This window comes from Amphiura filiformis, chromosome 4, assembly GCF_039555335.1.
Source record: "Amphiura filiformis chromosome 4, Afil_fr2py, whole genome shotgun sequence".
Taxonomy (NCBI): domain Eukaryota; kingdom Metazoa; phylum Echinodermata; class Ophiuroidea; order Amphilepidida; family Amphiuridae; genus Amphiura; species Amphiura filiformis.
The window spans coordinates 69071227-69084959 of NC_092631.1; the positions used below are offsets into that span (position 1 = coordinate 69071227).

Sequence of the window (13733 nt, forward strand, 5' to 3'; positions counted from 1 at the left end):
TCGTATTTGGTGTTGATATAATTATGGTGGCACTTCAAGTATACAATGCACCTATCTCAGGGTTGCCAACACTATAATTTGGTAGTCCAATTGGGCGACTTAAAAATTCCGACGGCAATTGGAAAAGCTTTATAATTTCCCCCTTTCCCCCTGTAAATTGTTCACAAAGTTACAAAGTTGTTGATAATTATTTTTGGATTTTACATGCCGTCTACATTTGCTATAGTTGAGTTTTGAGCAAATTTTCGGTGCATAGTGGGACTTTGTAAGTGTTGCACTTGTGAAGTGGGCTGAACATTTTTTGCAATTTCAGGGTAAAAGTACACATGTGGTCAAAGGAGTGTTGGGGAAGTACATGGTAAGGACAGAAAGTCAACTTTACATGTAGTAATACCCATCATGGAGGAGTTTCGTAGTAAATAGAGAGGTTGCGATTCCCAAACGCCTTGATTGTACACTCAACTTAAAGCCATATTATAACATTTGCTGAGGAGAACGCCCTCAAACAATTTTTTAATTCTGGTTTTTACACGATTGTAATGTACTTTAGTCAATGAAGATACTCTGCAAAAATCAAGACTTCAGGTGCTGTAGTTTTGTCAAAGCTAACATTTTATGGAAAATAAATACTAATCTATTATTACAGAAATGTTATAATATGGCTTTTTAAAACAATTAAAAATCAGTCTGTGATGGAGCGAAGTCGGTTTTTCGTTATTTCTGCACATACAAAATGAACATGTGTACCACGTACAAATTACTCAAAATTTGTCTGTTTTGCAACATATCAAAGGTAATTGAACATATGACAGAAAGTCTAAATATTAATATGATCCACTTTGTTTGGAAGAAATTATTATAATAGAGTAGGCGCCGGAGTTTCGCGCGATTTAAAACGGCAAAATGCGCGGCCGGTTTTTTATAAAGCGAAAATTCAAGTCAAAAAGCGTGAAAATCGTTTTCCACCACTTTTGTATCCATTGATGAAGTCACACGCAATTCAAGTAAATCAAGTATGCGAATTCTGCACCTATTTCACGTGCTAGTCCGATGTTTTTCTCTCCATGAAGTTGATACATTATGTGAACAATGCAAATTTTATGTGAAAAGTTACTACTGTACTGTACAATAAACATTTTAATGCATAACTGTACTTTTTTGTCGTCCAAATGTTGTTTTTGTCATGAACTGATTCGTATATCTCGCGTGCGCTCTGTGACTTATATCCTACCCTTCTTCGTTCAATCAATTATGCATATGATTAATGACGTCACTCATACATACGATCGATGTAAAGAATTAACTACCACACATGGTAACACGTCATGGAAAAAATCGAACATTTGCATATCACGGAAGGGCTTCCGGGGAGGATATTGTGCTGGTCTGGACTCAAGTAAACAGGCGCTGGGCCTGCATCAAATGGAATATTGGTGAATTTACATTGAAAAGTAGTGTGTTTGGCAAAATTCTCAAAATTCATGATGGACCACCAAAATCGCGATGGACCCCCAAAATCATGATTTTTTGCGCGATCGCGCGAAACTCCGGTGCCTATAATAGAGCAACAGTGAGGTGTGAAAATTTGACATCATTCATACGTATGGATCATACGTGCAGATTGTCCATTGAAATGCATGTGAGATTGGCTGTATAAAAAGAGATTGTGTTTTGCATCTTGGATACAAATTTCCACATGTAAAGCATATAAGACATTGAAATTAACAGTTTTGTACTGCATCAAACTGTTTATGCAACACAACCAGTTTTCCCCATGTCATTCACAAAAATAAAAGTTGTGAATTAGCAAATAGTGATCTTTAATCTACCAAAATATTTGGTTTTTGGCACCCATAATATTTGATAAGCACGTAAGTACAATTACTTTTATGTGACATATTAGCAGACTTGTAGTATTGGGACCCGCCATGAGTACGGGTACGGGTCCTGGACCATGAGTACGGGTCCCGGACCATGAGTACGGGTCCCGGACCATGAGTACGGGTACGGGTCCCGGACCATGAGTACCGGTACGGGTCCCAAGCCATGGGTACGGGTCCCAGGTCATGGGTACGGGTCCGAAGTCAAAATAGGGCATGAGTACGGGTCCGGGTCCCAAGCCACGGGTACGAGAACGGGTACGGAAATTGGGACTCGAGTATGGGTACAAGTACGAGTACGGGTAGTACAAGTCTGCATGTTTTAGCCCTGGTTTATTGTCAAAATCAAAGCATGCTGAATGGAAATAGACATAATACCTGGGCATAAAGGCCCTAGACCACTAAATATCTTGTTTGTCGCCGTCCTGTGGCCAGATGTCTTCCGCACAAGCATTGGGTCTCGGTCCCAGCTGGCTTGTATTTGGAACTAAGACAAGCGGTATGTAAGCATGTATGAACATCCATATCAACACATGTAACACACAAGGCGTATGGAACATCGCAATTTCTCCCTAATAATCATCATCATCCGAGGAGTCCTGATTGGCACTGTTGCCTGATAATACGGTGAAAGTGTTCCTTTGTTTTCTTTCTGGTTTCTTCTCTAATGTGGTTTTCACTGCACCGACCTCTGACAAGATCCATTCTAATTCTGCAATAGAGAAAATAGTTGAAAGGATGCTGGGATAAATTCACAGTATTTGTCACCTTGCTACGAAGCATTTATGCAATAAAAGGTTATTTGCAAAAAGTCTGTCACTTTTCTTGCTATCTACAGTAAAATTAAGTATTTCTTGGCCAAACTGGAACATGCGCGTTGCGTCCATGTAGTGTACTAAGTGCATACGCAATGTAAGACACGTGTATGCTTTCTTCTATACCGCGCTATGTTCGTGTGTGTTTAACGCGGAGCCACTAGCGTTTATAGTGTTCCAGTTTGGCTAAGAAATACTTAATTTTACTATAGTAGAAGGTAGAACTGCAAGCCACTCAGCAAATACCAATATTAGCATTATCTGAACTAAAGATTAGGTCACAAAAAAAATAATTTTGATTGGCGTAACCCGACCGACCCTAAAATTGGGTCCGACCCTAGAGTTATTTTAATTTTTTTGCAAAAAAAAAGAAAAAAAGTTCAAAGGTTTTATTAAATGCAATTTACAGCTTTAAAAGTTTTTAAAAAATCTCGACCTAACTACCCTAAATTTTTTTATGTTACGCCAATCAAACAATTTTCTTTTTGTGGCCTTACAGAGACCAGTCACAATTTTGCACGGCCAGTGGTTTCTATTTAGTTGTGTTTGTTGCATGTTCGTGAGGGCTGATAATTCAATCACTCATAAGTCACAAATTACTCTTGGTTTTTTTGTCAATCAGGCAAAAGATGCTATAACAGTACTTTAGAATTGCAGTGATAAAAGGAGAGAATGTATATCAAAATTGTCTGGTAAATTTCATGAAATCACTCACCCTCTTCCAGATAATTCATGATTTTACAAATTTATGAGCTATTATGTCTCTCTTATTAATCAACTCTCACGCATTGGCCGCAGGGGCTATTTTAACGTGTCTCACTGTCATGTTCGTCACGAGATAAAATATTCGTGCAGTGACAATTAACAATCAGTGTAGATATGCTTTAATAGTAGACAATGGTAGAGCCTTTCTTACGGTCATATTCAGGTAAAAATGGTCATTTTTTTGAAACACACTCTATTTCATCAACACTTTTATCTCATTGCACGAACATGACAGTGAGACACGTTAAAATAGCCCCTGATTGGCCGTGAGTCTCAAGTATTGGGTCACTTTCTCACGCCAAGGTAGTATAATCTCACTCCTAGGTAGTAAATCTCACGCAAAATGCTGGGAAGATTGAAATCTCATGCATCGTCCAAATAATTTGTAGTCCCTACCCCCCTGATTTTCACATTCTCGAGCGCCATGCCTCAAATAATCATGGGTCAAAATGAACATTGTAGTCGATAAATCCCGGTACGGCTCTGTCTCACGCCAAGCAATTCCAAAAAGTTGACAGCCCTGTTAATCTGTGATCTCAATATTTCCTTAGTAATGGAAGGGAAAGAAATTGATGGTGAAATCTAAGATTGTTCATGTTTTAAACAGAATGTTCATAATGCACATGTGATGCGATCAAGCTAACTGAGTCCGACTCTAACTGAGTTTTTCAATTTCATTGCATGAGCCATTTGCAGAGCTTTGTTTTACCAAAACCCCATCATAATTAGACTTAACGGTTCTAGAGATATGGCCATTTAGTGTTGCTCAGAATAATTAAATACCAAGGAAGTAACTAGTTGAATACTATTTTTGGCTATATCTCCTATAAAACCAATATTTCTGACAGCCGACTCATTTTGCTTAATCGCATCACATATGACAGAATTTAATGGAATCCATAGAAGCACCGCAAAATTGTTTTAAATATAAAGTTCAAAGCACTTTTCAAGGTACTTAGTATTTTGCACTTCCACAAAATCATTATCATCTTCAATAGTTCAATTCATTACTTATCCAATCTATCACCATGCACATATTTTTTTGGGGGGGGGGAGGCTTTGGGGGCGCGAGGGGCAGGGGGCGGCCAAAATGAAGGGGCAGCGGAAGAAGAAGGGCGGCAAAAAGAATTAGTAAGGAAAAAGGGCGGACAAAATTTGTATAAAAAATTGTGAAAAAATGGTGTTGCTTTTAGGGTGCGAGCGCCTATAATCCTTTTTTTTTTTTTTGCTCTTCACTTTTTCAAACCACCGAAAAAAAATTGGGTCAACCTTTTCGGGCTGTTGAGGAAGGGGCGGCAAAAATTGAATTTTCTTCAGCCCCCCAGGTTAGGAGCGGCCACGGTACGCCACAGATCACATACCTTCCATTGTGATATTCATTCCACCAAACTCTGTTGGTCCCACCATCTGTTTTTTCATGTCACCCTCATAGTACACAAATATGGTTGGTAGATTCTTATCAGGATAGTTTGGTATACACACTGTTGAGATACTCTTAATGAACTTGGTTGCAGGGAATTTGGCTGCTAGAGTTGCAAAGTACTGATTCAATAGTGCACATAATGGGATTCTGAAAGGAAACATACAATCAGGGAGTAATATAAATGGGAGTTGGCAGCTGGATGAGCAGTCGGTAAAGACATGTAAGCTGCCATCATGCTGCTGTCGGCTAATTAGAACACAACCAGTCCTGTTTGTTGTGCAGGAATGCATACTCATATGTTGATCACATAGCTGGGGTGCTGGCGACACTTGACCAGCACCCAAAAATTTAGGGTTTGTGTCATTTTTGCGTCCACTGGACAAGCAATCATGACTGGACAATAATAATGAGCAATAATGACTGGACAATGTGCTGTCATTATTGCTGCAAGATGTGTTTACATGTCAAGTTCCATAAAAGCTGTAGTTTTACAATAACATTTGACAATATATGTATTTAAAAAAAACACTATCACTAACAATATAAAAATGTGACCATTAACAATATAAAAATGTGACCATCCACCACGAAGTGGTAGTAAAGTCGGCTCTGGATCATTTTCAAATTTTGAATGAATGCACTTTCAGCTTCAAAATGACACCTCAACCAGCTTCATCGGACATCTGGAAGTGAAGTTATGGTTCATCAAAGGTCAAATTCCTGATATACTTTACATAGAAATCCATATACTGTTTTTGATTGTATCTCAAAATGGAAAATGCCGACTTTACGACCAGTTTGTGGTGGATGGGCACAAATGTTGTGTTTTGTGTGTGAAATCCTAATTTATACATCAGAGGTTAGTGCGAAGAACGCTGTACCTACAATCCTTCAGACATTGACAATTTCTGCATTCTATAGTGTACACATCTAAAAAAATGACATGTGACAACCCCTCAACAAGTTACCATGAAGTAAAACAATACTTTCCTTACCCTTGTTTATATAAATGTAATATAACCCAAACGCCATCACCAGCTTGGTTGACTTCTTGCACATAATCCTGGGCTGAGATTTCTTTAACAAAGCCATATTTTTCTTTGGCTTGCAACCTCTTGATTTCCGCTATTCTTTGCTGTCTATAAAGATAGAAAAATAAAATATTGCAAATGAAATGAATGTTAAATTCAACCAGAATACAGTATACATGTAGTTATTGAAAATGATGTAGGGGGGGGAATGGTTTTGCATCATATTTTTTATTTTGAAATGTTTGAACTTGATTTGAGAACATTTTGGTGGACACCTGTCACCTTTATTAGGTTGTAAACTAATTATAAATAGGTAATTATAGGTTTGTCCCATCTCCATAACTTAACAAATCATAATGTTTACATTTAAAGCCACACTTTGACCATGACTGATATAATCTGACCAGTAGATGCCAGTTGTAATCCTACTAATTCATAGCATATCTGATGGCCTAGGGGAAAGTAAGCCCATATTTGCAGGACTATCCATGCCTTCAAATTGAAATAAACCTACTATTTAGATGTTACTATCTGGCCTGCTTTCTGGTATTTTCCTGGTAAACAATGATTTTCACACTAAAATTTGGTATTTATAGGCGACACAATAGTAAACCACACTATATTCTTTGCACTAAACTACTTGATATCAAGGTAATAGTGAAAGAAGGCCTTATGTGCAACAGCTGCCCTATGCACCTGGCAGCTATTGCAAATATGGATTTCTTGCAATACCCCCTCAATCAATATTTTTAATTTTAAACACAAATTCGCTGTAAAAGTTCTAGTATTGTAACAGGATTAATTACCATAGTGATACATACTTTTTTGAATGTATTGCCTTACACTAGACATACGCTATTATATAACTCTGCATTGCACCATTGTTTATCAAAGAATAGGCATATAATGACCTGGATTGTACATGTAATTCTATGGAAATTTATCATACTGAGTCCATGTATGTTCCACTCGCACCTGTGCGATTAGTGTATTCGAAAAATACAGTATTGTATTCAATCCCCTGATTGAGCACATAAATGACAGGTGATAAGTGCAACCTACTTATAATGCAGGGCAATACATTAAAAATTGTTTTCACCTGGTAACTAATCCTGTTACATCACTACTTCTACGGTGAATATTTGCAAGCCCATACCTGTATTGTGCCAAAATTTCTTCATCTTCGTCATCTTCTAATTCATCTAGCTCATCAAGGTTCATGTTTTCCATTGCTTTGCCTTTTAAATTAAAATAAAAACACAATTTTTTTTAATGTGATCAAAAGCCAAGGTTCAATTTTGCCATGTTATAGCAAATTTCCTTAATATTGTATCTATAGAATGTGATCACTTGTCTATAAATGGATCAATCTTTCATGATCTTGTGATTATTCTTCACCCAAAAATACTTTCTGTATGAAACGGATTTCATAACTTTCCATGAACTTTTGACTTTTCTCTGGAATGACCAATAGGCCCTATATGCAAATTTCAACACTGTTCTAAAACTTATGCCATTTTTTTTAAATTCAGGACTTTCACAATGCAAAAAAGGCCATATATCTTCTGCTTTTTAGACAGTACATACATGTAATTTCTGCATTCTATCTGTACTCTGCTATCTAAAGATATTGCCATTTTTGATGTCGCCATTGGATTATTAACATATAAACATGAAATCTTCACAAACAATTCTAAATGTATTATGTGGTGTCAAAGCAAAATTGTGTTATTCTAAAACCAATGGGGTTTGACAAAGTACACCACTGTAGTATTGGTACATGTATGTTGTTTTTCAATTTGTAAAGTTGTTGTTTTTAAACTTCCGTGGTCCGGGTACGCGCTGGTGAATTGCGATCGCGTAGAAGTGACAAGGTCGCCTACTACACGCCGCGCTGAAGACCAATGGGTCAGCCGGCTTGTTGTCAAGTGCGTTGATCAGCCAATCAGCGTGATTGTTTATTGCTTTTGCATTTACGCTCGTGTACACGATATACGCACAGGCACGACCACGGAAGTTTAAAAAAAACAACTTTAGCTCCTAACCATCTATTTTGAACGGACGGGCTGACAACCATGTAGTTTTGACAGCTATTAAAAATTAAAGCCATCTGCAATATTTACCATGACTCTTTTCTTGGATGGTTTGCTCCATCATATTGACTACATCATCTTCGGTAATTTCTGCCTCCTTTGGAGGGATGATGCCTTTGGCTCTCAAGATGTCATTCCACTCGGTGTCTTCATTTGGATCCTATAAAATCCATCAAAAACATATCCAATTCATGAATTCAGTCAAATATGCCTGCAAATATGACCACCAAACAAATATGTGCAAAAAAATATTCTAAGTACCCTTAATACCCTGACGTAAAGTGAAAGAAATCGCACTGGTTATTTTGGCCATTTAACATGCAGTTCTATGGGAGGACATATTATCATAATTTTTAAATTATGATAATATGTCAACCTTTGCTCTGTTGACCTACAAAGACAACAAATTTGGCAGATTCCATTTGAAAAAAATTCACCAGTTTCATATTACAAGATCGTACATTGATTTAAGGTGAGTGATCAAATTTTTTTCATATTGTGTTTTCTATCGCTACGGTCACAAATTTGGTCATTTTACAGTCTTCAAATGTACCCAAAATTTTCACACATGCACCAAATATGTAAGCCCCAGCAAAAAACGCAATCTCGGTTTTCTCGCTAGTAATTATCTCACTTTTCAAAAAGTTTACAAGCAATAAAACAAGGTGTTCAATGCCCTACAAAGATCCGAAAATCGTAAGTTCCTTGCTGTGTTCATGTGTTGACAACTCATGTCATCAAGTAAGCTTTAAATGCACTCACCAGTGTGTACTTTCAGTGCTTAATTGGTCTCTAAAATGTCATTTCAAGGTAATTGAATACTAAATTGTAGTAGTTTATTGTCAAATTTATTAACTGAGAAAGGATTTATTATATACCTTGAGGAGAAATAACTGAATTCCTGTTTACATTTTTCTGTCTTTTCGATTTCGATCAGCGGCCATGTTTGTGTACATAAAAAAAATATAAAAAAATAAAATGCTGCCCTCTATGTCCCCCCAATTTTTTTTTTGGGGGGCGGTGATTTTTCTTGAGGAAAATCTTGTTTTTTGAAGCAAATTTTGAACCCTGGGGTTCAATTCTCATGATGCCACTGGAGTTAATTTGGTTGCTGATCCATGCTCGTCCTCCCAGGTTTTTCTCCGGGTGCTCCGCTTTTCCTCCTGCATCTAAAATCGGACCTCTTCCCATATCCCTGTCCCGTCATATCTGGATGGCATCCCTTGAATTTAGTTGCCTCTGAGCACTATTAGGTTTAGCCTGGCTTTGGCCGAATGTTATAAATATAAAAATAAATAAAAAAATAAAAATTTATGGAAAATCTTGCTTTTTATTGTTATTGATCTCGTTTTTTGCCTTTAAAAATTGTGTTTTTTGCCGGGGCTACAAATATGTTTTGTTTTTAAAGTCTTATCTTCACGTGAGGAATGGTACATGTATAAGTGATATTTTGTTATAAATAAAATTCGATACTGTGTACCCTGTCCCTTGAAGTGGACCAGTACCAGATAGGCTCACGAGCCTCAGACCTTTGTACGGAGAAGGCCAGTGGAAATCGTAGTGACGGAGGCGCAAGTTTTGTTTGGATTGCGAGCGAGCTCGAGCGCATCGCCATCGGAGCGCATAGCATTTGCGCCACGCCACGGGAGCGTAAACGCTGCAGGCCTTTGATCCCGGGGTCACTCCCATTGTGGCCTGTACACCATCCGCGATAATGAAAACGCGTAAAAGGGTAGTTTTTCGTGGGTAAGCACAATACGCGCGTAATGCGTTTAGGGTGTCAAAAACATGAAATATTGAAAAAAGGGTAGCAAAATTGCAATTGCTAATACGCAGAAATGAAATTTAGGGTATGAAATTTGAAGCAAGGAATAAAATCCCTGTTTAGGGTATTGTTTTAGCCAAGGGTTAAATCCTTGTTTAGGGTGCTTTTCAAAAGTTGATTATCGCGGATGGTGTACAGGCCACAATGGGAGTGACCCCCCCCCCGGGCCTTTGATACTGGCGTTGTGTGATCGTGAAATGGATGGAAGGCACCCAGCTATGGCCGTTAGTGAGGTGTAGGGATGTGTCAAGGTTTAATACCACTTTTATTCGCCTGTGAAGCGGTTTCCGGCAAAAGTTTATCACGCCTATAGTCCCAACTTTGCATACAAATTGTGCAAAATCGGTGCAATAATATTAACAATTTTAGTGTTGAAAATCGTGTTTTACTAGAACTTGTGATTGTGAATATAATTTGAGTGATGTTTACGATGATGAGTGCATGAACACACAAGGTCAAAACGCGGTTAGCAGTCGGACGTAAACACAGGAAAATCAGGCCTTTTTATATAGCGCTAATCTTCTCAAAAAACTCAGTTGAAAAAGTAGACCTACATCATAGTACATGTAAGTCAGAATATGTTGTGTCATTTTCAGATGTTATGCAGAATTTTGTTCTGATTAAGATGATAACAAATATATATTTCAAAACTAGAGGTAACTCGACTTATGGCCTAAAACGTGACCCATATTTTGCATGTAAAGACTATGGAAAGCTAGTTTATGTTATATTCGCGTATACGGCAATGACATGCATGGCTGTTGAATTCGTAACCTGAGCACCAATTTCTCGAAAGTTCTCTAGGCTCTGAGTCTGTTACCAGTCACATGAAGACAACGGTGTTATATATCTAAAATCAAATAAATTTATACATACCTGCATTGTGATCTGTTGTTAATTTATACTCTGGAAACTTAAAACAACGCAATTTTTGATACAAAAATATCATGTATTCTTTCTCCCCACAAGCCAAGCGAAGCAGCCCAAATGATAATTATTAAAAAGTGTAGAAACACTGAATTTCTCAAAGCAATTTTTTTAAATGTATAAATAAAATAACAATTGATTTGTATTCGACTACTTGCGTGATTACCATTTATTCCTAAACTTAAATTATTATAATTAGAAAATATTAACCTTAATTGAAAAACTACATACCAAATTTTATATAATTTATTCCGAAAATAAAAACGCAATCGATTATTTACTTCCGGGTATGCGTGTGCCGACACATTTCCATATATGGCAGTAGTTATTTTGCTGCAGGAATGACTCACTTCGATTCGTTAAAAGTTTTGAGGAGACCCTGCGGGGGGCATAATTATTAAAATTGAGGTTCACGGAAAGATTCCAAACAGAGAATAATTTTGAACCAATTTTGAATAGTCCGGCTGCCAGTGGGATTGTTTTGGTGTCCATTTTTGTTTTTGATGGATATTGCTTCTCAAGACCGGGCTCAAGACCACCAACTTCAAAAATAAGTTTACTGGACTGAACTCTGTCAGCATTGAGCATTTTGAGATATGGTGGGTCAGAGTTCACACAGGGGTCAAAATTCATATTGTTCAAATGCTGTTTAAGGGAGCGCACCACCATTAAACGCGCCCATTGAAATACACGGTAAAAGGCCTACATTTGGATCTCGTTTTGGCACTTGAATTACGTATTTCAACTATAAAGCTTGGTATCAAATTAAAGCTGATCATATGTAGAATATTATTCTGTTAACGGAATATATTGCTAACCACCGACTTTTTTTGTTATTTTGCCGCAAAGAAAAATTGTGCAAATTCAACCCTAAAAAATCACTCAATTTTGGAAACCGGACGTTGTTCAAATTCGCGCCAGAACTTCAACTCTGAAATAAAATTTTGGGAATTTTTCTCAAATTTGGTCATTTATACACTTGTCGGAAGCAAATGAGCTAAAAATCAGCAAGATTTGACTATACGTTTAGAAAATAAAGCCGCAACAAGCTCAAATAAGCGGTGGACTATTTTAACCGAATTTCACTGGTACATAAATCGTGGAGTGATTTGGTGGTGCGCCCTCTTAAAAGTTCTCCAAATTATGGCGATCCAGAAAAAGTATAGGCCTACCGTACTTTTACCTATCTGAGACATTCCCTTCTGGAGTTGAAAGCAGAAAGGTCAAAGGTACTAGGTATGTTGTTCTCGTATGTTGTTTTTTCCTTTTATACGGTATGTCACGCAGCCACTTTAACGCATAGGCCTATAATACATTGTTTTCTGATGTCGGCCCAGCGTCTATGGAGTGTTCACAGATTTGGGGTCAAAGGTCATTAAGGGTGTGGCTCAATGTGACCATTATATTGCATGATGTAGGAAAATCCTTGTACCAATACTAAAAAGTTGTTGAAAGAAAAGTGGCTCAAGGGCAATCAGATAGCTGTTATTTATTGGATTTTGTCGTCAATTCTAAGCATATAGACTAAACCGAGCCACTGATATCGCAAAAAAAATTAAAATAGGATCAGGCCAAAATGTAATAATGGTATGATAAACATGCCAAAGAAAGAGTGTTCAAACCAGGAGATAGTACTTTTTCCAATTCCAGGACACCCATTACAAGCCAGATATCCGGCCCATGTGATGTAGAGTCAAAAGTGGGTGAAGTAGATTTTTTGATATCAAGACTCCTGGTAGACGTAATTATTTAGTTTAAACTTTCGAAGATTTAGTTGTTGAGTTTGACATCCCCATTAATGACAGGAGAAAGTATAATTATTTAATGAATTGTATTTATTTGGACTGGTTTCAGAACCCCAAGAATATTCATGAAAATGTTTTCAATAAAATCTCAGCTTCTCTGGTGAGTGAAGATAAAGTTTCTAAGTATGTTTAGGCCTACTCTATTCTGAGGGATCATGCTGCTGTTGAGGTTGAAAATAAATGGGCTGATTCTCTGCTCGTCTTGGATGAAGTGGATTGGAATTGTATTCATAGTGCTAACTTCAAAATTTTATTTTAAGCTATTTCACAGGGCAATCTGTACCAACCAGTTTCTCCATGAAATTGGTAGAGCTGATTCACCTACTGTCTGTTCAATTAGCTTAGATTCTTGAATTTTTAAGATATTTGAAAAAATACAAAACTGCGGTCAAAGTCATCAAAGAAAAGTGTTAGCACAGCCTTAGACCTAACGTGATTTATACTTTTCAAATTCTAAAGTTCAATTTAAAACCCCATTTCTTTTCAATTTTGGTCTTTTCCGTGATATTTTCAAAACAAGCCGTAGAACGTCGGGTACCATAAACTTTTTTGAATCAATCCATTTAGAGCAATGGGGACGCCGGACGATATGTCACAATGCGCTGAGATAGTATTTATTCGACCATCCGCATCAAGAATTGTCCAGCAAAATAGCTATATTTGTCAGTAGGCCTATTTCAGATTTGTGTTGAAATCCTACTGTTGAAACATTACCTTATTATTTATGAACTACATGTAAGTTTTCTAAAATAGACCCAGCTTATATAAATACATGCCTTGCGTATCTATTTATTTATTTATTTATTTATTTATTTATTTATTTATTTATTTATTTATTTATTTATTTACTTACTTACTTACTTACTTACTTACTTACTTACTTACTTACTTACTTACTTACTTTTACTTACTTACTTACTTACTTTACTTACTTTACTTACTTACTTACTTACTTACTTACTTACTTACTTACTTACTTACTTACTTACTTACTTACTTACTTACTTACTTACTTACTTACTTACTTATTTATTTATTTATTTATTTATTTACTTACTTTATGAATTTATTTTTATGAATGGATCTGAGAAGGTGTAGGCATTTAGGCCTATTATAAAACTACACATTTATTTTCAATTAGTTATTTCGTTTTGTTTGTTGAATACAAA

The 13733-nt window shown here is 36.7% G+C and overlaps 1 protein-coding gene across 1 annotated transcript; it reads right to left on the minus strand.

The window, feature by feature from the left end:
- Positions 1–2055: 2055 nt before the first annotated feature.
- On the minus strand, positions 2056–10841 carry LOC140151295 (phosducin-like protein 3). Its single transcript, XM_072173577.1, has 6 exons — positions 10709–10841; positions 8038–8167; positions 7071–7152; positions 5879–6022; positions 4822–5030; positions 2056–2592 (listed from the first exon to the last, which is right to left on the minus strand). Exons 1-6 carry the CDS (start codon positions 10712–10714, stop codon positions 2453–2455), a joined length of 711 nt encoding a protein of 236 aa, XP_072029678.1. The 5' UTR covers positions 10715–10841; the 3' UTR covers positions 2056–2452.
- Positions 10842–13733: the final 2892 nt, after the last annotated feature.

Excerpts from the sequence above, each read along its gene's own strand:
- LOC140151295 (XM_072173577.1), bottom strand. Across the intron at positions 6,023-7,070 it reads GAAATTTTGGCACAATACAG|ACAGCAAAGAATAGCGGAAA; the intron begins GTATGGGCTTGC and ends CTATCTTTATAG. Across the intron at positions 5,031-5,878 it reads TTACATTTATATAAACAAGG|AATCCCATTATGTGCACTAT; the intron begins GTAAGGAAAGTA and ends GTTTCCTTTCAG.